We start from the raw sequence: 24,191 nt of genomic DNA, 5'->3' as shown, positions 1-24,191 counted from the left end.
CAATAGTCCACTAAACCATGTAGGTCACTTGTCGGATGGCCGGGCCACGTGCGGGGCGTGACGGGGGCTATGGGCTCCAAAGAGTTTGCAGCCCCTCCTGGCGGCATTCTGACTCAGGCAGAAGAAGAGCCCCCTGCCTCTCCCCAGCTTAACTCCTGTCTGCATGAGGGCAAGGTGCTGGTGAGACGTGTGGGGGTGGTACTGTCTACTGACGAGTGAGCAGGTCCACGTGGTTCTCTGCCGAGCAGCCACGTGGCAGGTCAGCTTGCTGGAAATCACGGCCTAAGATACCTCGATGCACATGGACGTTTTCAGTGCTTGAGGGCTGGAATCAGTAACAGGCAGCAACATAACGGACATTTATCAGTCAGATGTCAGGAAAATAATTGGAAACCTGGACCGCCCGAGGCCCTGTAGACGGGGGTTTTCCCAGCTCGCTGCCGTATGCCCGTAGGTGGGGGGCCGCGGCTCCATGTCCCGGGCTGTCGGGCTCATGAATCCTGTCTGCAGAACCTGGTATCTGGGAGGTGCCTGCCACCCCAGTGTTGGGATGAACAGAGGCCTGACTGCTGGGTAGCCCTGGGCTGCGAGGGGCCCTGCTGCTGGCCTGGCCACGTGGGTCCCGGGCCACCAGCCAGGTCACATCTGAGGCAGCCACTTGTATTTCTTTCAGAGATGTGTCTGCTTCCATGAGCAGGCCCAGCTTGGGCCCAGTCGGCAGCCCACCATTCCCATAGATTTGCAGAAAGAGCTATATAGACACTCACCACCTTCTCCCTGTTCCCCCACCACAGAGGCTGTAAACACTTGGATAACGCTTTCTCAGCACCCTCTTGCAGCTAGAGGTGATCATGTGACCGAATTTTGGTCAAGTAGAGGTTTGCTAGGGGCTTCTAGAAGGCTTTTTGAGTCTTTATCATGGCTGGCCCTGTCCTTTCTCCCTTCTTGTTGATCCAAATGTTGATGTGATGTCTGGAACTTGGCAGCCATCTTGTGACCATGAGGCAACAAGCCTGGCGAGGGAGAGATGTCAACGTCCTCAGTGTGGAGGGGCTGAGTCTGTCAGAACCAGCAGCCTCCCCTCTCCAGACTCCTAGATTGGTGAGGAAAATCCACCATTGTTTTCTGATTGTTGGGACCAAAGAGCTAAGTGATGTGGCATTTTAATGCTGACGAGCAAATGTGTGTCACAGCCCCCACAGTTCCTTGAGCTTTGACTCCTTTTCCAGCCACTGGCTGGTATCTCCACTTGGGGGTCCCAGCACATTATGTACCAACAGATTTGCTCCCCCACCTTCCAAACCTGTCCCTGCCACATCACTCTCTCTCTTCCATCCCATGCCATCTCAAACTGGGAAGTCTACAGCAGGGGGAGGGATTGTATGCTTGGCTTCATTTATTCACTCAGCAAATGTGACCTGAGCATCTTGCACATACCAGTTGCTCTTCCAGGGACCGAGGAGCTTACGCACCAGTGGGCAGTACACACTATAAGCGGACAGATTCATATGGGACCCCTCCGGGTGGCAGGGAGGCTGGGGCAGAAACAAGTCAGGGTGGTGGGCACTCCTGCAGGAGGGTCAGGGAGGTCACTGGGGAAGGTGGGGATGGAGCAGAGACCAGAGGAGCTGGGGGTGAGGCATGCAGCAGCTGAATCCTCCATAAGCACAGAGGCCCTGAGGCCCATGTATGAGGAGTAGAGGAAGGGGGTGGCTGGAGAGAGGAGGGGCCTGGAGAGTCGCTTTTTAATTAAGGGTGTGGGTTTGAGCACACTGGGCTTCCGAATGCAAGGGTCATTTGGGCTGCTGAGGGAGAGTGGGCCGCGCATGGGAGGGCAGGAACACACGTGGACCACCGGGGCAGCAGGCTGCCATGGTCCCGGGAGCCTTGGAGGAGGAGGTGAGCAGCTGTGGCTCAAGACTGAAGGTGGGACAGATGGGAACTTTGTGGGGCCACAAAGCCAGAGCAGGTTGAAGGAACTGCTGTCCACCAAGGGCAAGGGGCTTTGGGGGGCAGATCAGGAGCTGCAGTCCGGACCCTTTGCCGCCCCAGTGGGGATTTGGGGCTAGCTCAGGCTGGGGATGTGAATTTGGGGTGGCCTGCACACCAGTAATACTCATAGAGGAGACCAGCAGATGCTTCCCCTCCCCTAACAGGGGCACCTTGGCGGGTGGAAGGCAGGGGTGGGGCCGGGTGGGATGGTGGTTTGGCTGCTGCAGCTCCCTTGTCCAGGGGATGGCAGGACAAGGGGGGTCCCCACCTGACTCCGTGGGGCTCTCCTTCTCCCAGTCCTGTCTCTTCCCTGATGTGGTCGCAGCATCGCCCCTGGGTGATGGGGATTGGGAGGGACCCTTGCCCCCACCCCACCTGCTGAGTGCCTGGCACGCACAAAGACCCTCCAAAGAGCCTCTCTTGTGGGCCCCCCCCCCAGTGGTAGAATACCAGGATGTCCTACCTCTCAGCCCCCTCCCCTGCTGTGCCCCTGGGGGGGTGTGAGCTCAGGGGCCTCTGTTGGGCCACAGTCTCCCAGACGACCCTGCTCAGAGCCTATCAGCTCGCCCATCTCCATACCCCCCGCCCCAGCTTCTCCTGGCTTCTGAGCCACGAAGGATGCCCTAGGGGGCCGAGGAGGGGTGGAGTCTGATGATTCAGGCTCTTCCTGGGCCTCAGCTCCCCCACCCCAGGGCCCCCATGGGATGGGTGCAGGTACATACTCAATAGGAACAGATACACAGTGATGGCTGGGGGGCATGGGGGGTGGCACTGGCCCTCCCATGCCCCTGACTGGGGGCTGAAGGGCTCCCTCTTCCCCACAGGTGCTTCCAGGCCGTTTTCCTCCTGGCCCTGACCATGCTCCTGCTGACCGGCATCCTGCACATGGACATGGGGCAGCTCACACAGTGAGTTATGCGTTGCGTGCCTGCTCCCAGGGCAGTGCCCGCGACCCCAGCCTGTCCACCTCTAGGTCGCACCCAGCACTGGCTGGTGATCATGGAGGTTCATGCCTCTCCACTGGGCCTCAGCTTCCTCCCCCTGTGAGGGGTGGGCCCTTCCTTTTGGGGATCCAATAGCCTTCTGGAGCCCTCCAGTGTCTCCTGTGGGCAACAAGCTGCCCAGGCCTCTGGGCAAGGCTCTGGGAGGGTGGGAGTGGGCCCGGGCTGGGCATGTCTTGGGCAGAGCTGCTGTCTGCAGAGGGTGACCAGGTGCTAGGAGGCAGGGCTAGGGTCCATGGTGGGTCTGGGAAGGTCAGGTCCCCTGCTCCCCTGCCTGCCGGTGGTTCATCCTCTGTGAGGCCCAGGGTCCACAGGGGTGGCCATGTAAGCCCAGTGTTTGGCCTGGCCACTGCAAGGTCTTGTGGCTCCAGGCCTCCTCTCTCTGTCTCACCACCTCTCGGGTTGGGTCTCCTAGGGGGACATCAAACTCCCTGGGTCTCTCCATTTGTTCCCCCCATTGTCCCCAGGGCTGGCACAGGCCTCTGGACCCTGCCCCCCTCTATCCAGGGTTATCACTGGCCTTGCACTGGGGCTGGAAAGGCACCTGCTGCTCCAGGCTGGAGTCGCAACTGGGTCGGTGCCGTCTTGGGATCACAAGAGTGGGCACCAGCACCCCTCTGAGCCTGCAGTCAGGTTGGCCGGTCCTGGCATGGAGGGTCAGCCAGGAAACGCTGGATGTGTGGTCCAGGCCACAGGGCCAGAGCCATACCGGGTGCCCTGGGGACCAGAGAGGAGGCTGGGGCCAGAGGGGGGGTGCCAGGGCCCAGGGGCCCAACCTGTGGTATGTGGGGGGACAGAGGAAGCGGCCACTTGGGGAGCCATCAGGTCTGTGCCAGTGGGTCCTCTGGGGTTGCAGTGTTGGGGGTCTCTTGGTGCGTGGAAACACAGTGATCAAGTGAGGTTGGGGGTGCAGAGTCTGGGTGTCACTGGTAGGGAAAGTGTGGGTTAAGGGATCTTCGATGGGGGAGGGGTTGGTGACAGAAGATGGTTTGGGGGTCTCCGGGGTTGGGTGTCCACGGACCCTCCCTGGTTGACAGTGGCCACGCTCTCCTCCCAGCCTGCTTGGGGGCCAGGCCGAGGGGCCGCCCATCATCAATGTCATGTTCCTCAAGACACACAAGACGGCCAGCAGCACGGTGCTCAACATCCTCTTCCGCTTCGCGGAGACACACAACCTGTCTGTGGCACTGCCCGTGGGCTCGCGCTTCCACCTGGGCTACCCCTGGCTCTTCCTGGCGCGCTACGTGGAGCGCTCCAAGTTCCACGGGCCACAGCAGCGTTTCAACATCATGTGCAACCACCTGAGGTTCAACCTGCCCGAGGTGCGGGGCGTGGAAAGGAGGGGAGTGGTGCGGGTGGTGGGACTCGATCCCAGGCTCTCCATGCGGTTGTGCCTTCGAGGTGTGAGCATGCGGGGTGGTCGTGGCCTCAACCCTGGAGAGACTGAGGCCGTGTGTGTGTGCATGTGCAGACCCTGCCAGAGCCTCACCTGGGGGCAGGGAGAGGCCGGCCGCGCACCCTGCTCCCCTCCCCCGCTGACAGTCGGCTGCCATCACTCTTGGAATCAGATGCGGGCACCCTCTCGGCCGGCTGCTCTCTCCATCTGCTTCTCTGAACCCCTGCTTTTGCTTCCCAAACCTGCCGGCCTCTTCCTACTAAGGACATTTGCACATGGTCTGCTTTTGAGGGGACACTTCACAACTCCTCATCTGGGTCATTCGCATCTCAGTTTAGAGGTCACTTCCTTGGTGGGGGTTTTCCTGATCTGCCTTCCAAAGGCTTAGCGGGGCGGGGTGGGGGGGGGGACGAAGAGGATGGGGGGGCTAGGGGAAGGGCGGGGTTCACAGCAAGTGTTTGAGGGTCCCTCTGGACAGTGGTGGAGGGTGCGGCCGGGAGGCCGGCGGCCTGCGCTGGCTGAGGGGAGGTGGGAGAAGAGAGCGTCAGCCTCCTGGGCTGCCCCAAGGAGCCCGAGAGTCACCAGCCCTTCCCCCCACATCTCCACACAGGTGCAGAAAGTCATGCCCAACGGCACTTTCTACTTTTCCATCGTCAGAAACCCCGTCTTCCAGCTGGAGTCCTCCTTCACCTACTACAGGGACTATGTCCCTGCGTTCAGGCACGTGGAGAGCCTGGACGCCTTCCTGGCCTCCCCCTGGACCTACTACAACCAGAGCGCGGGCTTGTACAACGCCCCGGCCAGGAACCACATGTGGTTCGATCTGGGCTTCGACAACGACGCGCAGGCGGACGACGAGGGCTACGTGCGCGCGCGCCTGGCCGACGTGGAGCGGCGCTTCCAGCTGGTGCTCATCACGGAGCACTTCGACGAGTCCCTGGTCCTGCTGCGGCACCTGCTGCGCTGGCGGCTGGACGACGTGGTGGCCTTCCAGCTCAACTCGCGGAGCACGCGCAGCGTCGCCAGCCTGACGCCTGAGGGCCAGGCGCGCGCCAAGCGCTGGTGCGCCCTGGATTGGCGACTCTACCAGCACTTCAACCGCACCTTCTGGGCCCGCGTGCACGCCGAGCTGGGCCCGCGGCGCCTGCGCTCCGAAGTGGCGCGACTGCGCGCGCGGCGGCGCGAGCTCATGGCGCGGTGCCTGCAGGACGGCGTGGCCAAGAACAAGTCGCAGATCACCGACCCCCAGCTGCGCCCCTTCCAGTCGGGTCAGGCCGACATCCTGGGCTACAACCTCAGGCAGGGCCTGGACAACCAGACGCAGTGGATGTGTCAGAGGATGGTCATGCCTGAGCTGCAGTACACGACCCGTTTGTATGCCCTGCAGTTCCCAGAAAAGGACCCCAAACACATACCCTTCCTGGAGTAGAAGGACAGCGCCAGGGACAGGGTCCCCGTCCCAGCCCCTCCTCTCCCCCTGTCATCCCTGGGAGACCATGGCACCAATTCGTGAGGAGGGGGGCTCCTGGGACAGCTGCTGGTCAGGGTGAAGACCCCTCTGAAGGCACCCACCTGTGATCCATCCTCTTGGAGGCACTGAGAACCCCACTCTGGGACAGTAGGCACACTCGGTCCGAGGGTATGAACCTGGTTAACAGGTAGAAAAGACTTACAAGGTGGGAAGGTCACTGATACTAAATTACAAGTTGACAAACTGCCCCGGGAAAGAACACACGTAGGCACATTGACCATCAGAAGAACTCGAACCCAGGGGATCCAGAGGGCCTTGGGCAGCAGGGCTGGGAGTCCCCGAAGGACCCCAGGTGGCTCCCTGAATGTGCTGGCTGTGGGACATGATGCTGGTCACAGAGACCTTGTGGGACACCCACTGGCAGCCCTTGGAAGCTGGTATGAGGCAGTAAGGATCTGGAATGTTCAGCTTCCCATCTAGGGCTGGATGAAGCTTCTTCGCAAGTAAAGAATGGCTTTAGGTTGAGAAATGTTGAAACTGCTTACGAGACAAATGGTTTAACCGGAGCGAAAGCTGAGGATTCGTGCCACAGCTCCCTGTTGGGGTAGCCCCCCTGGAATGTGTGGCATCTGACCTGCTAGAGGAGCTCCCATGGACCTACAGCAGACCCCGTTGTCCTGGAGACCACCTTGGATGCAGTCCCAGAGGAGGTGGCTTCCAGGCACCCCTGTTTGTCAATTGCAGGGAGGGACTGAGGGTCCCCTGCCTAGTAGGACGTGATCCTGGCTGCCTGGGGGCCCAGAGGTTAGAGTGGGGTGCATACCAGTGGCGTAGACCCTGTGTCCCTTCTGCCCAGTACCCACAGTCTTCTTCCTTCCACGTGAGGGTCCTCAGCCGTGAAGACCCCAGGAGCCTGGCCGGGGCACCTGGGGAGGGGCTCCATGTGTAGGCCCTCGCACGAGTCGTCCCGGCCAGCCTGCCAGCCAGGGTGAGGGAGACAGGTGGCCACCCCCGTCCCCGCCACCACGGCAGGGCGTCTGTTCTGGCATACCGATCAGGACCACGGAGTTACAGTAGAAATCTGAGGGTGTTTGCTCTGCCCTTGTGGCTGGCAGGAACGTAGACTGGTTCTGTCTCTTTGGGAGGAAATTCGGGGTTATTTATTACAGTGTAAAGTGCGTGTGGTTTGCAAGAGAGCTCGGAAAACAGCCCACTCGGGAACTCCATCCAGAAGGGAGGTTTCAAATGCTGAAGTCGTCTGCAGCCGATAAACGTTGGGAGCACTGAGTCTGCAGAAACTCCCTTTAGGCGGGGGGATTTCGGGGCCTTGGTGATGCTGAGGGGGGGTTGGGGGGGCAGGTGGCCCGGGAGGGTCTATGATGGCCATGGAGGATGGAAGACGCCCAGGAGCCAGACCTTCTGATTTTTCAAGAGAAGCTGGAAATACAGGTTTTTATGTGAACTCTCCACATTTAAAAAGGCTGGTGTCATGTTAAAACATTAAGGGGGTGGGGAGGAGGGTGAATAGGGGGAAGGGATTAGAGATACAAACGTTCGGTTTAAGAGTGAATAAGTAATGATGATGAACAGGGGAGAGCATATAGTCTGTCACTTTGCAGTGGTCTTGTGTGCGGACAGATGGTGACCACTTGTGGCTGTGGGCGTTTTGTGATGTACCTAATTGCTGGGTCACTATGTTCTAACGTGAAACTAATATGATGTCGTATGTCAACTATACTTCAACGAGGAAACAAAAAACAAAACAAAACCCACAGATCTCTTATTCTGTTTGTAGAGGAAAGGTAATTGTAACATAGGAAAAACAGCGAGCTCCTAGACTGATTGACACGAGAGATTGTTAATAGCTTACTTATAATTTTTTTCACCGTATTGTCGAAAGCTTCTATGAATAAAAGTTTCTCAAATGATTAAATTATTTATTAAGCATTCTTCGGTGTTGTTAAAAATGAAAAAACAAACAACAAACCAAAACCCCAAATCCCTAAGCAGAGGGAATGAGGTCCGTGTGTGGGACGCCTCCTTCCATGGCCCCAGTGGGCATCCTGCTTAGACAGCCCTGCCTGGACCTGGGGGCTTTGGGGGCTTTGGGGGCTTTGGGGGCTTGTAGGCTCAGCAGGGGGCCCATCAGACTGCACCAGGCCCGGTGGTGGGGGACAGGGAAGAGAGATGGTTTGGGTGAGGCCCTGAGAGGTGGGGAGATTGTACTTGATGTGGAAACGTTGGGGTCCGGAATGAACAGCTAAGGAAGAATTCTTGAGACATCTTTGGTGCAAAAAGGTGGTTTTATTAAAGCACGGGGACAGGACCCATAGGCAGGAAGAGAGCAATGGGGCCATGAGGAGTAGCCCATTATATACTTTCGAGTTGGGAGGGGGTTAGGGATAGGGTAAGTCTCTAAGGAATTTGGAAGCAAGGTTTCCAGGACCTTGAGGGGGCTAGCGCTCTTGTTGGGAAAATGTCATTTATTACCGTCTAATAAGACCTGAGTCATGAGACCCTCCAGATGTATATCAGGGGGTCATGTGCTTGGGGGTTGATTGCCAACATGTATCTTGGAGGCTTTAGAGATAAAGGAAGTTTCCAAAGGAATTTCTATATGTTAAAGTAGACTTACAGGATCCTGGGGGTCAAGGTATGGTTGGCTTTTGCCCTTAGCAAAGTATCAACGTTGAGGCAGGTGAGTACCTAGAGGAAGGCCACTCTGCCTGTTTCAAGGACTTGTCCATGGGCTGTGGGTAGTAAGGAAATTTAATTTTGCCTTTGTTTCCCACATCAGTGACTCCTTCCCACAGTCTCCCCCTTTCCTACTGCGGCAGAGCCCTGGGCTTCCATCCATCCCCTTCCCAGCTCCCCTGAGGACCTGAAGACTCGACAGGTTTATTATCATCTCCACCCGGACATCATAGGATGTCTCCATTTTCCCAGAGCCCTGCTTTCCCTTTGAAGTCCTACTGTAATTGAACGGACCTGAGTTTACTCCTCGGTGAGTCACACAGAGAAACTGCACCAGATAAATCTGCACAGGCGTGAGTCCATGAGTCGCAGGTTGAGCTCCCACTGGTCCGGGTGGTCCGAGCAGTTGTTACTGCCTGGGGGTGGGGGGGAGCAGTTTCAGTGTCCATCACCGAATACTTTACGTGTCGGGTCTCTGCCTGAGTTAAGAGAGCAGCTGGAAAGAAGAGCTTCAGGAAAAATGTGGGATGAAGGTCATTGGGTACAAGCAGATGGGCAGTAAAGGTCAGGTCTTGGGGTCTATCATGCGGGGTCCTGCTGGTGCAGGTGGGGCCCAGGGAGCCCCTGAGGGGGACGGCCCTCCAGAGAGCCCTCTTCGCTGATAGGGCTGGGATGCTGAGGGCTCCCCTGAGGCCCTGGCCTGGGCAGCGGTCACCGGGACGTGGTCACTGGTGAAAGGGGCCAGCTGGCAGGAGCACTGACAAGGCGGCTGGTGCTGGGGAGGGGGTGGGGTGCAGTCTGAGCTGCGGGCCTAGCACGGACATGGGGCTGGAGCCCAGGGAGAGCCCAAGGGGCCGGTGTCCTGGGGGCCGGTGGGGGGGCGCAGCTGGGCGTCCAGGCTGTGATGGGAAGAACGTCCCCAGGAGTCTGAGTGCTCGCTGGGGTTTTTGTGGGAGGGTGTCTCTGGAGGAGGCTTGGGGGCAGTGGACATCTGTGTGCCCCTCAGAGGTCAGCTGTGGCCCCTTGCAGCAGGCTGCCCAGCACTGCCTTGTGGGGGGGAGCCCCCAGATCCCAAGCACCCCAGGGCGGAGAGATGCGGTCATGGTGCTGGGCCCCTCCCCAGGGTACTCCTGCACCAGCACCCTGTCCCTGCACTCCCTGAAGCCACACTGCTGGCGGGAGGGTCCTGGGCCCTGGGTCCTGACGCAGCCCTGGGATCCAGCCAGCCCCAGGTCCCGCCCACACAGCAGGCCCTGGTCTCTGCCCTGCTCGGCCGGGTTGGAGAAGCAGGCGCTCCTGCCGCCGCCCCAGCTCTGCAGCCTTCCTCTGGTGCCCGGTGAGTCCCCTCCCTGCTCACCTGCACCCCAGCCCTTGAGGGCCAGAAATGGGCTCCTCTGCCCTCCCTGGCTGCCCTTCTTTGGGCCGAGGGCAGGATGCATGGACTGAGGGCTGTCCAGCCAGAGGCTCCACATGGATGCCCCCCGTGGGATCATTGCCTGGTCCGGGGGGCAGGGGTGCCGAAGGGCCCCAGGGGTAGAGTTAGAGGTTGGGTGATGTACACTGGGCTGGGCCTGTGGGAGCCGACGGGTGTGTGGGCTCCGCTCCACCAGGCCCAAGCTTTATAACTGAGTCCTGGCCCCTCACACAGCACAGGTCCTTCAGGTCAGACTGGAGACCCTTCCCGAAGTGACAGAGCCAGGAGTCCCCTCTGCCCAACTTGTATTCAAAGCCCTTTGCTCTTTATATGCGGGCCTTTAAGGCCCTACAGGCTGGGGTCCCGGGCCAGACGACAGGGGCTGTGCTCACCTGGAGGGTGTGGGTGGGGGACCTGGGCTGTCCGGAGGGCTCCAGGGTGGAGCCCGGACAGGATGTTGGGACACAGCCATCCTATCCTGGTCAAGCCAAACCCCTGGACCCTGCTGATTTGGCCAAACTGGGCCAGCTGCCCATGAGGCTCTGTTCTTCCTGTTAGATTGGGGGGTCTCCCCGGGACTTCGGGGCTCTGCAGAGACCGGGGGCCTAGGCAAGGGTGGCGCTGGTTGCCCTCATCCTGCTCGGTGCAGCGGGCAGAGTGAGGAGCTGGTCTGTGCAGCTTTGCAGGCTGGGCGGGGGTGGGCCCGGACCCCCTGCTCTCACTGACAGCAGTCCAGGTGGCTCCGGCCCTGTGGAGTAAGCCAAGGGCAGAAAATGTCCCCTTGTGTCCATCCAGCCTGGAGGGACATGTGGCAGCTGCAGCTGCTTCCCGCTCTGGGGCACAATTGCCCTTTGGAGGCAGGCTGGGGAGGAGCCCAGGGCTTCCAGACACACGAAGCTGCTCTCGAAGCCCCAGAGGCTGGGGAGGGGGCAGGCCTGAGGTTGGCAGGGGGTCTGCTGGGCTCAGCGGGCTGTGGAGCGGGCCAGTGTGCTGCCCACGAGAGCCTTTCTGGAGTAGGTGGCCTTGGGCAGAGGTGGACGGAGGTGGAGGTGTCTGTGTGTTTTGGGGATGTTGGGAGCGGAGGCTGAGCCAGGCAGCACACCCTCCTGCGTGTCTGAGCAGGGCCACTCTTGTTTAGGGGTGTTCGTTCCTGTCATCGGCCAGCCCCCGTCCATCCTGACGGTCTCCTCTGACATGCACTGCCCGTGCTTTGTGTGCAGGGGCTGGAGTTCTGAGAGTGATGCTCCCGAGTACGATGTGGGGCGTCTTGCTCTCTCCCTCCTCCCTGCCTTGGTGCTGTGTGCTAGTCACCGTCCAGTGCCTGGCCACGGGCTCTGCCTGCTCCAAGTCCGGCACGTGCCTCCACCACCTTCTACTGCCTGCCGCCCGCAGCACCACCGGGGCGCCCCTTGACTTGCATCCCTCCAGGGGGCCGGGCCAGCCCACATTTGCCTTTGTGCAAATCAGAGAAAGAGGCCCCCTTCCGGGGGATTGCAGACCCCACGTGCACCCCAAGTATGCCCCCTCATGAACCTCCCTTGGGAGCATACTCCCGGGAGTGAGGCTACCTCCAGAAAGGCTGCCCTAGGCCGCTCCCCATTACCCCTACAGGAGCCCTGACTTGTGGTAAGGGGGGCCAGGTGACCAGCCGGGGTTCAGAGAGCCGGGCCATGTGCGGGCACAGGATGCAGGGGCAGGAGCGGCTGGGGCCTGGGTTGTGGAAGAGAGGCCAGGACTGCAGCGGGAAGGGCCTTCTTTGTCCTTGCTGAATCTCCCCTCGGGTCCTTCCAGCCAGGGCTCCCCTGGTGCCTGGAATGTGGCCTCCTCTCTGTCCTTCCCCCATCCCCTCTTAGCCTTAGGCTCCAGAGAGCCCCCGGCTCAGCACGCCCTCCCGCAGCCTGGCTTCTGGCCTCTGTGGGCAGCAGCTTGTCGGGGCTCAGACAGACACTGGGGGTGTGTATCTTCCTCCCATCACTGTGGGGAGCAGCTGCTTTCCAAAGGCAACCCCCAGTGCACAGACTAGAGTGGCCTGGCCCCCCTTTCTGCCAGGAGGGGGTGGGGCAGGACAGCAGTGTGGGTGACCTCTTTGGTCTCCGTGGGGTCCCTGTCACTGCTCCTCTGGCCTGCACTGTCTTTAGCTCCCTCGAGGCACATGTGGGAGCCATTTGGGGCACCTGTGGGTGGGATGACTCTGCTGGACCTCCCATGACCCCCAGCTTTGCTCAGGAGCCCAAGGGGCAGGGTGTTTGGTCCCCTGCACCCGCAGATGTCCTGCTAGGATCTGGACTTCAGGCCTCTTCCCTGCAGGACGCCCAATGGCACCCTCCTCTTGGCTTCAGCAGGCCCTGCCCCCCGCCTCGCCCCCATCCCTCCTGGCCACTCCCAAGAATCCCACAACCCCGCAGGTCTGAGAAGGGTGCTAGTGGCAGCCAGGGCACCTTCGCCAAGAAGCGTGTGTCTGAGTGTGTGGAATGCAAGTGTCTTTCTGTCTCCCAGAGTTGTGCGTGGTGAGTGTGCGTGCGTCTGTGTGCGCCTCTGTTTCGTGCCTAAGTCTCTCCCTGTGTCACTTTCTGCGCATCTGGTGTGTCTGTGTCTCCCCATGCTTGCGCGGCCTGTGGTCATCGGGCCCCTATTTGGGGAAACTGAACCCCTGAGTGTCCAAAACTTTGGGCCCTCATTGTCCACTTGGCCAGCGTCATGCTGGGCAGGTGTCCCAGGAATAGGGTGGGCAGAGTCAGGGGACTCTGACCAGGCAGCCCCTGCTCCGGGGACCGGGTTGAGAGGAGGAAGGGTAGACTGCAGACATTCTGGGGTGCAGTGGCAGGGAGGGAGGGGGGTAGGGGCTGCCCTGGTCTTGGGATGGGGAGCCTGGGATGGCGCGGTCTCCGAGGAGGCACGCGGGGCTGGGGGTGTCTGCACCTGCAGAGCCCTCTCCCCACTGTAGGCAGACAGGAGGGGAGCGAGCACGCCCCGCCCGCTCACCCTGTGGTCTGCTGACCCCGGGGCCCTGGACCCGCTCGGCAGAGCATGAAGGCCCGGCGTGTCCCCGAGCGGACCGTGCTCTTCCAGCGCGAGAGGAGCGGCCTGACGTACCGCGTACCCGCGCTGCTGCCCGTGCCCCCCGCGCCCACCCTGCTGGCCTTCGCGGAGCAGCGGCTCAGCCCAGACGATGCCCACGCCCACCGCCTGGTGCAGAGGAGCGGCACGCTGGCCGGGGGCTCCGTGCGGGTGAGTGGCCGGGGCGCGCACCGCGGGCAGGACGCGGGCGGGGCACCGCCGCGCGCACAGGTAAACTGAGGCCGCCCGCCCTCCCTCCCCGGGCAGTGGGGCGCCGCGCGCGTGCTGGGGACTGCGGCCTTGGAGGAGCACCGGTCCATGAACCCCTGCCCGGTGCACGACGCCCGCACGGCTACCATCTTCCTCTTCTTCATCGCGGTGCGGGGTCGCACACCCGAGGCCACGCAGATCGCCACGGGCAGGAACGCCGCGCGCCTCTGCTGCGTGACCAGCAGGGACGCGGGGCGCAGCTGGGGCGCCGCCAGGGACCTCACGGAGGAAGCGGTGGGCGGTGCCGAGCAGGGTAGGCGGGGTGTGGGTGGGCGGGTGCGCTGTTCACAGGGGCGCAGGGCGGGACTCCCAGGGGAGGGGCTGGGGTCCAAACCTGGCTGTGTCTGCACTGGGAGGGGGCCGCAGAGCGGCGGGCGGGGTCTCGCTGGAAGGTGTCTGCTCAGTGGCATGGTGGTGTCCGCACTGGGTCCGGGTCCGCACGGTGGGGGGGGCGGGGAAAGGGTCCGGCTACAGGTCACAGGGCTGCCTACTCCGCCCCCCAAGCCAAGGGCCACCCACAGCGCTTCCCTGAACCCCTCAGTCCCGTAAATGGGTGTTGGTCGCCCTCACTGGGCCTGAAGAGCAGGCTCATCTAACTGAGACTGTCTCTGCCTGAGCGCTGAGGCCCCTCCCTCTTAGCACCCCAACCCCACTGCCTCCTCACCTCCTTTACCACTTGCCCTCTGCCTTCTTACCCCACCCAGGGGTGTCCAGCCTAGGGTCCAGGGCTGCCCAGGTGGCCTGACCCTAAAGCTTTTCCTCCACTCCTGCTGAGGGGCCTGACTACCCACTGCCCTCTGAGGCCACCCCACCCCTGGCGTGGGGACACTGACCCAGGGGTCACCCTGACCCTTGTAGGTGGGATCTAAGCTGAAGGGTGTGGCAGGCTCTGAGGCATGGACAGGACACACAGAGCTGGTCCAAAGGACTGTCTGCTCCTGTGGACCCTACTCCACGGGATTCAGGCCCAGGGCTCCAGCTTGCCCTGAAGGTCCGCATACCCCCTCCACCCTTGGCTACCCCCTGTCTGGAGAGGGCTCACACTGGGCATTGTCGAAGGCTGTCCATCCACATGCAGGGACTAGCTACCTGCTCACAAGCTGAGAACTTGGCCAGGTAGCCTGCCTAGGCTCCCGGCTCCTGCTGATGCTGGAGAGAGGCTTGTCCAGCCCTGGACGATCCAGAGTGGCCAGCAGGAGTGGGGGGTGAGGGCACAACCCGGGGGGCATAGGGCACAACCCAGGGTGGCTCCCTCTGAGGCACTGGCTGCGGACCCTCCCCAGCCCCCAGGGAGGGAGGTGGTGCCTGGCAGCGGCGGTGGCCGTCTCCTTGCTGGGATGACCGCAGGCCCTCTCCTCTGCAGACTGGGCCACGTTCGCCGTCGGCCCGGGCCACGGCATCCAGCTGCGCTCAGGCCGTCTGCTAGTGCCAGCCTACACGTACCGCGTGGACCGGCGGGAGTGCTTCGGCAAGATCTGCAGGACCAGCCCCCATGCCTTCACCTTCTACAGTGACGACCACGGTCGCACCTGGCACCGTGGAGGCCTTGTGCCCAACCTGCGCTCGGGCGAGTGCCAGCTGGCTGCAGTGGACGGCCAGCAGGCCGGCAGCATCCTCTACTGCAACGCCCGGAGCCCCCTGGGCCGCCGCGTGCAGGCGCTCAGCGCAGATGAGGGCGCCTCCTTCCTGCCTGGGGAGCTCGTGCCTGCGCTGGCCGAGACGGCCCGGGGCTGCCAGGGCAGCATCCTGGGCTTCCCTGCCCCACTCTCCAGCAGGGCCAGGGGTGAGGGATGGTCGGCAGATGCCAGGAACCACCCCGAGTCCCCACAGCTCTGTCCTGGAGTCCAGCAACATTCAGAGGAGGGCACTACAGACACCCAAGGGGGCCAGGGGCTCGGCGGGATGGAGGGATGGAAGGGCAGCCCTGAGGAGCCTGGCCCGGGGCCTGGACTCAGTGGGACCAGGGACGCCTGGGCCCCGAGTCTCCCTGGGCCCCCTGCCACCCTGTCTCAGAGCCCCACCTGGCTGCTGTATTCCCACCCGGTGGGGCGCAGGGCTCGGCTCCACATGGGAATCCACCTGAGCCGGTCCCCCCTGGACCCCCACAGCTGGACAGAGCCCTGGGTGATCTATGAGGGCCCCAGTGGCTACTCTGACCTGGCATCCATCGGGCCCACCCTCAAGGGAGCCCTGACCTTTGCTTGTCTGTATGAGAGTGGGGCCAGGGTCTCCTACGAGGAGATCTCCTTCTGCATGTTCTCCCTTGCTGAGGTCCTGCAGAACGTGCCGGCGGGCCCTGTGCCGCCCAGCCGCGGGGGCAAGCCTCGGGAGCGCTGCCGGCCTTCCTGATGGGCTCTCTGGCCAGACGCATTTGTATGTCCCTAACACTATGCTTCAAAATATGACACAAAAGTGGGCAGACCTAGAGGAGAAAACAGAGCCATAGCTGTCGTAGAAAATTTTAGACACACGTCTCGGTAACTGACAGAGCAAACAGACAAAATCACTGAGGACACAGAAGATTTGCCAACCTGCCTAGCAAACTTGACTTAATTGACACATACAGAACACAGCACAAAACAACCGCAGAATACTAACATAAGATAATAAAAAAAAAAAAAACCCGCAGAATATAGTCTGTTCAAATATACCCCTTTGTAAATTTGACATCATGTTGGATCATGAAATCAAGTCTCTACAAGACTTTGAAGGATTGAAAATTGCAGTGAAATTGAGCTAGAAATAAAAATGAAAGGAAATTTAAAATATTCCTGTGTTTGAAAATTGAGAAACACGATTCTGAATAACTCCTGGTTCAAAGAAGAAGCTCTAGTGAAAATGAGAAAAGAGTTTGAAATTAATTATGTGAACATGTGAGATGAGCTGAAGAGGGTCCGCCGCTGATGCCCCCACCTTAGAAAGGGGCAGGAAACTGAGTCCAAGGAGAGGAGAAGGAAGAGAACAATCCAGAACAAAACTAGAGGGATAGGAAGAATCATACGGTAGAGGGAATGAATGGAACCAGGTCCGTTTTTAGAAAACTAATAAAGCTGATGACCCCTGTTGAGACTGATGATAAAAAAAGAAAGAACACACGAACAACCAGCATCAGGAACGAGGCAGGGCATGCGAGGTTCCTACAGATGTTCGAAGATTTCAAGAAGATATTAGGAGCCATTTTATGCCAAAACCCTTAAAAATTTAGATGAAATGCACAATTCCTGGAAAAAATACAACTTATTAAAGAGGAACTAGAAAGTCAGAAAAATCCTATTAAAGACTCTGAAGTCATAATTTAAAATCTGCACACTAGGAAAAGTTCAGGTGGCCTGGCTTTCCCTGTGAATTCTGTCAAACGGTTCAGGACGATGCGTGTTGGTTTACGGGAGAGTTGCGCTTTGTAAGAAATTGCCAAGCCTGTCTTCCAAAGGGGCTGCACCGTCTGTATGTCTTTTCGATGAGTGTCTGTTTAGAGCTTCTGCCTCTTTTTAAATTGGGTTGTTTGTTTTGTTATTGGCGAGTTTTAAGCGTTGTTTGTATATTTTGGCAACTGAGCATATTGAAAGATGCTCCATATCCTATGTCAAGGGGGTGGGGGTTGGTAGGGTCCCCCTGCACGCGATTAGGACCAGAATCCGGAACGCGGCCAGCACCGCCTGCTGGCGAGGATGAAAATGGCAGGCGCTCTCCCTCGGGGACCGGGCAGCCACGTTGGAAAACAAGTTTGATGGTTTCTTACAAAAAACAGCCTCTTACCGTAGGATCCAGCAGTTGTGCTCCTTGGTAATTATCCAAATGAGTTGAAAACTCATGTCCACACAAAAACCTGCACATGGATGTTTATAGCGGCTTTATTCATATTTGACAAACCTTGCAAGAAATCAGGATGTCCTTTAGCAGATGAATGGACCAGCGGTGGTCCATCCATCCAGAGAAGACATAGAGGACCCTGAAATGTGTGTCACTAAGTGAAAGGTTACATGCTGTGTGATTCCATGTGACCTTCTGGAAAAGGCAGGCCTTTGAAGACGGTTGCCAGACGTTGTGGGGAGGAGAGATGAGCAGTGGGGTGCAGAGGACTCCGTGTGAGGCTGTCACGGGGGGGACGTGTCACTGTACGTTTGTCCAAAGCCACAGAGTGCGCGACACGGAGAGTGAGCCCTGGTGTGAACGACGGACTTCGGTTAATGATACGGCATTGCCGTTGGTTCATCAGTTACAACAATTGTACCCCACCAACGGGGGAAGTTAACCGAGGGGAAACTACGTGTGGGGGCGTTGGGGGTGTGATGTAAGCTGAGAATCACGGCTCGATTTTCTGCAACCTCAAACTGCTTTAAAATGGGTCCACAGTTGTGACAACAGTGTAGCCATAAACTCAGCAAGCAAGAAAAGAGAAAGAAGGAAGTGCACAGTGATAGTTGCAGAATCCTGAGCCTATTCAAGCGGCCAGTGGACTCGTGTAAACGGCATCAGCCTTCTCACCACGAGTCAGTCGGCTCGGACACAGACCGTACAAGGGGTGGGGGGGCTGCTGGGCTGGAATCAGAGGGCATAGGATTCCCCCCCGCCGCGAGGGGGGAGGTTGAGCCGCAGTGGGGGGGCTCCAGCGATTGGGGTCAACATCATCATGTTGGCTCTGCCACCTTGATTGCCCTCAGGAGGAACCCCCCCCCCCCGAATTCTCCAAGACTTCAGGAGCCTCACCCTGACACGAAGAGGCAACTGTCCACACCAACTAACCTACTGGGGCTGAGACCCCAGGGCCCAGGCCACCAGCTTAGCCTTCATGATCCCAGGCCAGGGTCCCTTTGGGGTCTGTGCTTTTCTCCCACTAGCACCCCCACCTGGTCCTCCAGGGCCCCCACCTTGGATTTCAGGGTAGGGCTCGGACTCCTGTCCTTCTGTCCTGCATGACCTCGGATTCCTCACTGGAGGTGACCAGCTCTTGTCTCCAGCTCTGCAGACCAGGCGAGGGTGAGCACAGGTAGTGGGAGGGGTCATCCTCCTGGGCAGAGGGGTTCCAAGAACAGGGCTCTGGTGGGCCCGGGCTGTTGGGAGGGGCCACAAGCCTTATGCTCTGCGTTCCCTGTGCCAGGGTCTCAGGCCTCATTTGAGAAGCCCAGGCTCACCCCCAGGTCCTCCAGCTGCCACCCTTCGTGGCATGCGCGGGGCTGGCAGGGAGGGACCTGCTGGGCGGGTGTGGGTGGGGTGGGCGAGGTGCCCCAGCCGGGGCCGTTGACACATGGGGCTGGGGCAGAGCAGGGGACGGAAAAAGTGAGTGGGGGCAGGCTGCAGAGGCCGCGTTCCGGGAAGGTGAGCAGCAAAGTGCTGACTGTGCCCGGCTCGCTGGCTTCTTATCTGAGCCGCCGTGCTGCCAGTGGGTGGCCCGGCCGGCAGCTTGCTGAGGCCACCGCTTCCTGCCCTCTCTGCTGTGTGCATTTTTGTCGTTTTTTTTTTCCAGAATATGAACTCATTTTTTAAAAAGCATACTCAAAATGTGTTAATCAGTTAGATTTTTACTTCCAATTTTGGTATTTTTTTTATGCTCAGAGTGCTCCCCTGTCTTTTGATAGGATGCCCACTCAGTTCCTTTTGGGGGCAGTGAGTTGCCCACGCCCCTCACTGACCAGCATGGGCAAAGGTCCCAGGATCCCTCTTCACTCAGAGCCTGAGTCAGGCCCTCCTGCCCCAGCCGCCTCCCCTGGGGCCTCCCCTGGCACATGGCTCACCCCTGGGAGGTATTTCACAGGTGGGGTTCGTGGGTCAGACGGCAAATGCTTGGCTAACTGCTGGCTAGTACGCAGTTCTCCAGTCTGACCTTCCCACCCGCCATGCTCCCAGTGCTCGAGGGGCTTGCGTCCCCGAATCCTCGCCAGCAGTGTGGAGTCATGCGCTTGGAGTGTTGCCCCTGGATAGGTTCATTGAAATCTGCATTTTTCTTTTTTTCTTTTTAAGATTTATTTATTTATTTGACAGAGAGAGACACAGCGAGAGAGGGAACCCAAGCAGGGGGAGTGGGAGAGGGAGAAGCAGGCTTCCCGCCGAGCAGGGAGCCCGACGCGGGGCTCGATCCCAGGACCCCGGGATCATGACCTGAGCCGGAGGCAGCGCTTAACGACTGAGCCACCCAGGCGCCCCATAATCTGCATTTTTCTTATGAGTAAAATGGAACATCCGTTTGTTGCTTAAGGGGTATGTATATACATACATGGAATACACGTATGTATAGCGTTGTGGCTTGTGTGCACGTGTGGATGAACATACATGTGTATCTGCATGCACACCCGTGTGCACATATATGCATCTGCAGTGCTTGTGTATGTGCACGTGCATGTGTGTATATGCGCATGTGTGCGCATGCACATTTGTATTGCACGAGTGCACACGTGTATGTGTGCACATGTGTGTGTGCATGTGCACTGTGTACATGTATGTGTGTACACGTGTGTGTGCACTTGCATGTGTACATGCACGTATGTGTAGGTGGAAAGTGCCTCATATCTTCTGTTCACTTTCCCAATGTGACTTTGACCTTTCCATATTTTAGAAGATCTTTATCTAATTGGAGTATTAACCTTTTATGTAATATTACAAATACTTTCCCTTAGTTCACTTTGACACTTTTTTTTTTACCACATTAAAGTGTTTTCCCTGATTTGTAGAATTGAATGTCTCTATCTTCTCTTTAATGGCGCTGTGATTTCGAGCCAGCCTCAGGAAGGTTTCCTGCCCCGTGGCGAAGGAAGTCACCGGCCTTCTGGGTCTCGCAGGGTTTCTGTTTTATACTTCTATTTGGGATCTGTGCAAGTCCGTGGCACGAGCGGGGAGTCTGCCCAATACTTTTTCAAAGAGCTCTTAACACCACTTACTACCACGTCTGTCTTTCTCCGCCAACGGCCGTCCTCTGGTGTGTGCGAGCCACCGTCCATCGCGAGTCGTACATCTGATAAAGCTGCTGTCTTTCACTTTCTTTTCTTGGTTTCCTTGGCTCTTACCTGCTTGTTTATGTCTCCGCGTGAACTTCTCAGCTGCAGAGATGTGGGTTTTTATTGGGACCGTGTTACATCTACAAGTTAACATGGGGAGAGCTGGCCTCTCGATGGTGTGTTCCCGCCGGCAGGACTGTTCCGCCCTCCCGCCAAGCTGTCCTGTGCGTTTGTGCATCTCTCATTAAACTGGTGCCTCAGGCATTTCATCTTCTCTGTTGCTGTTGTAGGTGGAAGATGCTCTCGGCCACTTTTCCTTCTGACTGGTTACTGTTTGAATATATTTTAGATGCGCCACTTGACTACATCTTCTTGTTTCTGTCCTGGTTTCTCCACAGAAGCCGTCGGGTTCTCCAGGCACGCAAGCCTGCAAACTTCAGTGTTCCCTCGAGGTGTGATCTTGCCTGCCAGCCCCAGAGCAAAGCGGCATCCTTGCCTTGTCCTGGACGCGGTGCTCCTACCTCCTGGGCCACCCAGGACAGGACCCCAGCATGGCAGGCCGGGGTGTGCGCGCAGGGGGCTGGGGAGTGGGGAGGGGGGCAGCTGTGTGCGCGGCCCCTGAAGGTTTGGACGAAGAGCAGCGGGAAGGGGCGAGGCTGGGGGTGGGTGTCTGTCACTGCGGTCGGGATGAGAACGGAGGTGCTCACGGCGGTGCTGTATCTTCGTCTGGAGGAGGGAGCCCACGTGCCCTTTGCCAACGGGAAAGGCTGTGTTCCCTGCTGGTGCCACTCCCACTCACTCCCCCTGTGCAGCCCGCCCCCTGCCCCGGTCCAGGGTCCAGGGTCCTGGCGCTGCCTGGGAGGGACTCTCAGGTGGGGGCGGGCGGGCCAGGCTGAGGCGGTCTGGGGACAGGCTTCCTGGGGGTGGCGCCTGTTGGCATCCTGAGGTTGTAGGGACATCACCCTGCGGAGGCCGTGGGTGTGCATGTGGGGGGAGTGGACACGAGAGGCCTCGGTGGGTCTGTGTGTTTCTGGGACAGTGAAGGTGAGGGCCTGGTGGGTGAGGGCCAGGCCTAGGGAGGGCTGGCTGCGTCCTCCATCTTGGGGCAAACCTTACCCCCCCTCCCTGCGACCACGAGAGCAAGAGAGAACTTGGGCTTTCCTTAGAGCTTTTGTCATTATTTAATTATAATAGAACAGAACAGGGTGAGGGGCTCTGAAGTGTTTGTGGGACCCAGGACAAGATATGCGCTCCTGAGTCCCCGACACCCGGGTAGCCACTGGCCAGCCTGCCGCAAGCTGACCTGCCGTGCGCCGGGCTGAGGCCCCTTTAAATAGCACCGTGCATGGGCGCCAAGGGGAGGGCGACTCCCGGGGGTCCCCAGGACAGCCTCGCTGGGGTGACTCCAGCTCTGCCTGTTCCCCTCGTTGCTACCATCCCCCCCCCCGCCCCCGCCAGCTGCTTGGTGGGCTGGGCCGGGCATGAGGGTGGCCCTGGGCACCTGCTCTGCCGTGCTGGGAGCTCTTTCCCAGGCAGGCCTGGGGGAGCACAAGGCCCCCACCCCATGCGTGGGCCCCTCCAGGTTCACGAGGGACCTCTTGGCTGTGGGGGCATGTCACTGGACCACTCCAAGGCAGGGTCTCCAGCCGGTGTCCCTGTGCCCCTGTGTCCAGGCATCAGGCTCCCCTGGAGGCGGTGGGGGGCCGCAGAGACTCCTGCAGCCTGACCCTCATGAGGCCACAGCGCTAGCCCACCCTCACCCCTGGGGAGGCACAGAGCAGAAGGTCTGGAGAGTGACCAGCTCAGGGGGCTGGGCCTGGAGTCCTGGGTGAGTCTCCTTTCCCGACCACAGCCACACGGACAGGAACACCTCCTGCCCCCAGGTCGCGCAAGTCCTGAGAGGAGAGCAGCAGGGCTGGTGCAGGCAGGGCTGGTCACCGGGCTCAGCCCCGGGGCGGCCCCCACTGCCTCCCCAGTACACGCTTCTCCGGGGAAGGCACCCGTCCGGGCTCCTGGTGGAGGGTCTGAGGGACTCAGGCTGGCCGAGGAAGCCGGTCAGAGGGGCCAGCGGCAGGGTCCGTCCTCGGGGCTCAGAGGCTGGGGTCCCTGCAGGCTGTTGGCTGAGGCCCTGCGGCCCGGGGACCCCGGCCTGCTCGGGAAGACAATTGTGGCATACTCTGTCTGTTCGGGGGCACAGGGGGCGGGAGGCTCCGGCGTCTTCTCTCGCCACTGGAAGTCCAGCTCCCCGTAGTCCACGGTGAACACAGGCGCTGCAGAGGGGCCCTCCTTCTTTAGGGAGAGAAGGAGAGAGGCGTCAGCTGTCCCCGGGGGGGCAGGCAGGCAGGTGCACACCAGCACGCGTGCATATGCGGGGCCAAAGCAAAGCCAAAGCAAGGCCGGGGCGGGGCCCGTGCTCCCGACCCTTTCTGGGGCCTGCTGTCCCCATGCTCAAACTCAGCGGCATGGCTGGAGACAGGTGTGGCAGCTCCTGAGCCCCGTGGACCCCACCCTGCACCACCCCGGGGGCGGCGAAGGGAAGGAAACTCACCAGGGGCTCCTCCTCACTCCCACAGGCACAAGCACCTATGAAGAAATGCATCTGGACTGAAGAGGCCCAGGACACCCCGCGGTCCACGAGCTGGTAGCCCCTTCCTCCCCAGGGGTTCCCACCTGGGGTGACCGAGGGTCCTCTCAGTCGCCCGATGGTCTGGCTAAGCCCACTCCCCACGCAAGGACACTGAGTCCCTGCTCATCAACCAGAGTTCCCACGTGGGCCGCGAGTTGCGCGGGTTGGACCGCTGGCGTCCAGTCCCCGCCCCTGCCACGGGCGCTGCCGTCTCTGGCCACAAACCCCCGACTGAGATACGCGCCCACGGCAGGCGCCAAACCCACAGCACAGCGGGCGCCTCATCAGCGAGGCCGCGGCGAGCGTCTCTCCAATGGAGGCCACCCAGAAATGCCACATGTACCCCCTCCCGTGGCCAGCAGAGAAGTGAACGCCCACTGGGGACCGGCCACAGGGGTGCAGACCTCCTGGCCGGCGAGCGGGGAGATCGTGGAGGGCAGCGGCTGCCGGGGGGCTTGTCTGGGACCCCGTGGAGCCTCCTGTTCTCTGGCCACGTGTCCCCCGAGGTGCCTCCTGGCCCAGGAGACCACGACTGGGCCTGCGGAGGAGCTGGCCCCGGGGCTGGGTCCCCTGTGGGCTTCCCCCTTCCAGCCCCAGCCCCAAGCTGTGTGGGACCGCCAGGGGACCAGGGTGTGTGCAGAATGGGGGTGAGCGGGGCTGGCGGGGGCCTCACGGCAACCACCCCAGTGGCCGTGGTTGTCAAAGGCAGAGCCCAGCGGCTGTGAGAGGCGCTTCCAGTGTTCTGTGGGCTGTGGTGTGGCCTGAGGTTTGGAGGAGGCCTTGCTGTGGCCAGTGTCGTTGGCTCAGCCTGTTGGGGGGTTGCTTCCTGCCTTTCTGTGCGACCTCGGCCACTGCCTTCCCCCTCCGCAGCCCCCTCAGACCCCTCCTTAGAGCCGGTGCCGGGGGAGGGGACCCCAAAACCTGGGGCGCCCACTCCAGCCCCAGGCCCCCGCGGAGGGGTGCTCACCATGGAGGGCACTGGGCGCAAGACTGGACGGGGAGGACGGTGAAGCAGGGTGGGGGTCCCCGGTGCATGAGGCTGGGGGTGGCGCTTTGGGCTCTGACGGGCAGGAGACAGCAGTGGGGTTGGGCCCGGGCCTTACCTTGGGCGGCCCTGGGGAAGGCAGCGGCCAGGACCCAGGTCAGCAGTAGGAGGAACAGGACCCCCACCAGCACACTTGTGATGCCGATGACCAGCCCCTGTAACTGGCCAGTGAGTCTGGGTGGGGGGCTGGGGCTCTCTGTGGGGGGCTCCAGGGTTCTCTCTGGGGGGCAAACGGACAGAGACTCATGGAGGTGACTTAGTAATGGGGACACAGGGAGGGGACACAGGGAGGGGAA

The 24,191-nt window shown here is 60.3% G+C and overlaps 3 protein-coding genes across 3 annotated transcripts in view; 2 read left to right on the top strand and 1 right to left on the bottom strand.

Moving 5' to 3' along the window:
• Window positions 1–69: 69 nt before the first annotated feature.
• GAL3ST2 (galactose-3-O-sulfotransferase 2) lies at window positions 70–7,157 on the top strand. Its single transcript, XM_081815279.1, has 4 exons — window positions 70–187; window positions 2,798–2,900; window positions 4,051–4,315; window positions 5,000–7,157. Exons 1-4 carry the CDS (start codon window positions 70–72, stop codon window positions 5,816–5,818), a joined length of 1,305 nt encoding a protein of 434 aa, XP_081671405.1. The 3' UTR covers window positions 5,819–7,157.
• Window positions 7,158–9,736: 2,579 nt separating this feature from the next.
• Window positions 9,737–18,532, top strand: NEU4 (neuraminidase 4). Its single transcript, XM_081813197.1, has 4 exons — window positions 9,737–9,890; window positions 12,993–13,196; window positions 13,293–13,548; window positions 14,659–18,532. Exons 2-4 carry the CDS (start codon window positions 12,996–12,998, stop codon window positions 15,642–15,644), a joined length of 1,443 nt encoding a protein of 480 aa, XP_081669323.1. The 5' UTR covers window positions 9,737–9,890; window positions 12,993–12,995; the 3' UTR covers window positions 15,645–18,532.
• Window positions 18,533–21,117: 2,585 nt separating this feature from the next.
• PDCD1 (programmed cell death 1) overlaps window positions 21,118–24,191 on the bottom strand; it is an 11,715-nt gene continuing 8,641 nt past the window's right edge. Inside the window, exons 3-5 of the mRNA XM_081813196.1 lie at window positions 23,954–24,115; window positions 22,773–22,807; window positions 21,118–22,513 (exon numbers count right to left, since the gene is read on the bottom strand). Of these exons, the coding sequence (XP_081669322.1) occupies window positions 22,280–22,513; window positions 22,773–22,807; window positions 23,954–24,115 (431 nt within the window). The 3' untranslated portion in view covers window positions 21,118–22,279. The remainder of the gene's footprint in view (window positions 22,514–22,772; window positions 22,808–23,953; window positions 24,116–24,191) is intronic.

The sequence above is a fragment of the Leptonychotes weddellii genome, chromosome 3 (genome assembly GCF_054177405.1).
Source record: "Leptonychotes weddellii isolate Sample4059 chromosome 3, ASM5417740v2, whole genome shotgun sequence".
Classification (NCBI taxonomy): domain Eukaryota; kingdom Metazoa; phylum Chordata; class Mammalia; order Carnivora; family Phocidae; genus Leptonychotes; species Leptonychotes weddellii.
Note: the sequence above shows the minus strand (reverse complement) of the source record. Positions and strands in the feature narration are given on the sequence as shown.

Excerpts from the sequence above, each read along its gene's own strand:
- GAL3ST2 (XM_081815279.1), top strand. The coding sequence starts at position 70 with ATGGGCTCCAAAGAGTTTGCAGCCCCTCCTGGCGGCATTCTGACTCAG. Across the intron at positions 2,901-4,050 it reads GACATGGGGCAGCTCACACA|CCTGCTTGGGGGCCAGGCCG; the intron begins GTGAGTTATGCG and ends CTCTCCTCCCAG. Across the intron at positions 4,316-4,999 it reads TGAGGTTCAACCTGCCCGAG|GTGCAGAAAGTCATGCCCAA; the intron begins GTGCGGGGCGTG and ends ATCTCCACACAG.
- NEU4 (XM_081813197.1), top strand. The coding sequence starts at position 12,996 with ATGAAGGCCCGGCGTGTCCCCGAGCGGACCGTGCTCTTCCAGCGCGAG. Across the intron at positions 13,197-13,292 it reads TGGCCGGGGGCTCCGTGCGG|TGGGGCGCCGCGCGCGTGCT; the intron begins GTGAGTGGCCGG and ends CTCCCCGGGCAG. Across the intron at positions 13,549-14,658 it reads GGTGGGCGGTGCCGAGCAGG|ACTGGGCCACGTTCGCCGTC; the intron begins GTAGGCGGGGTG and ends TCTCCTCTGCAG.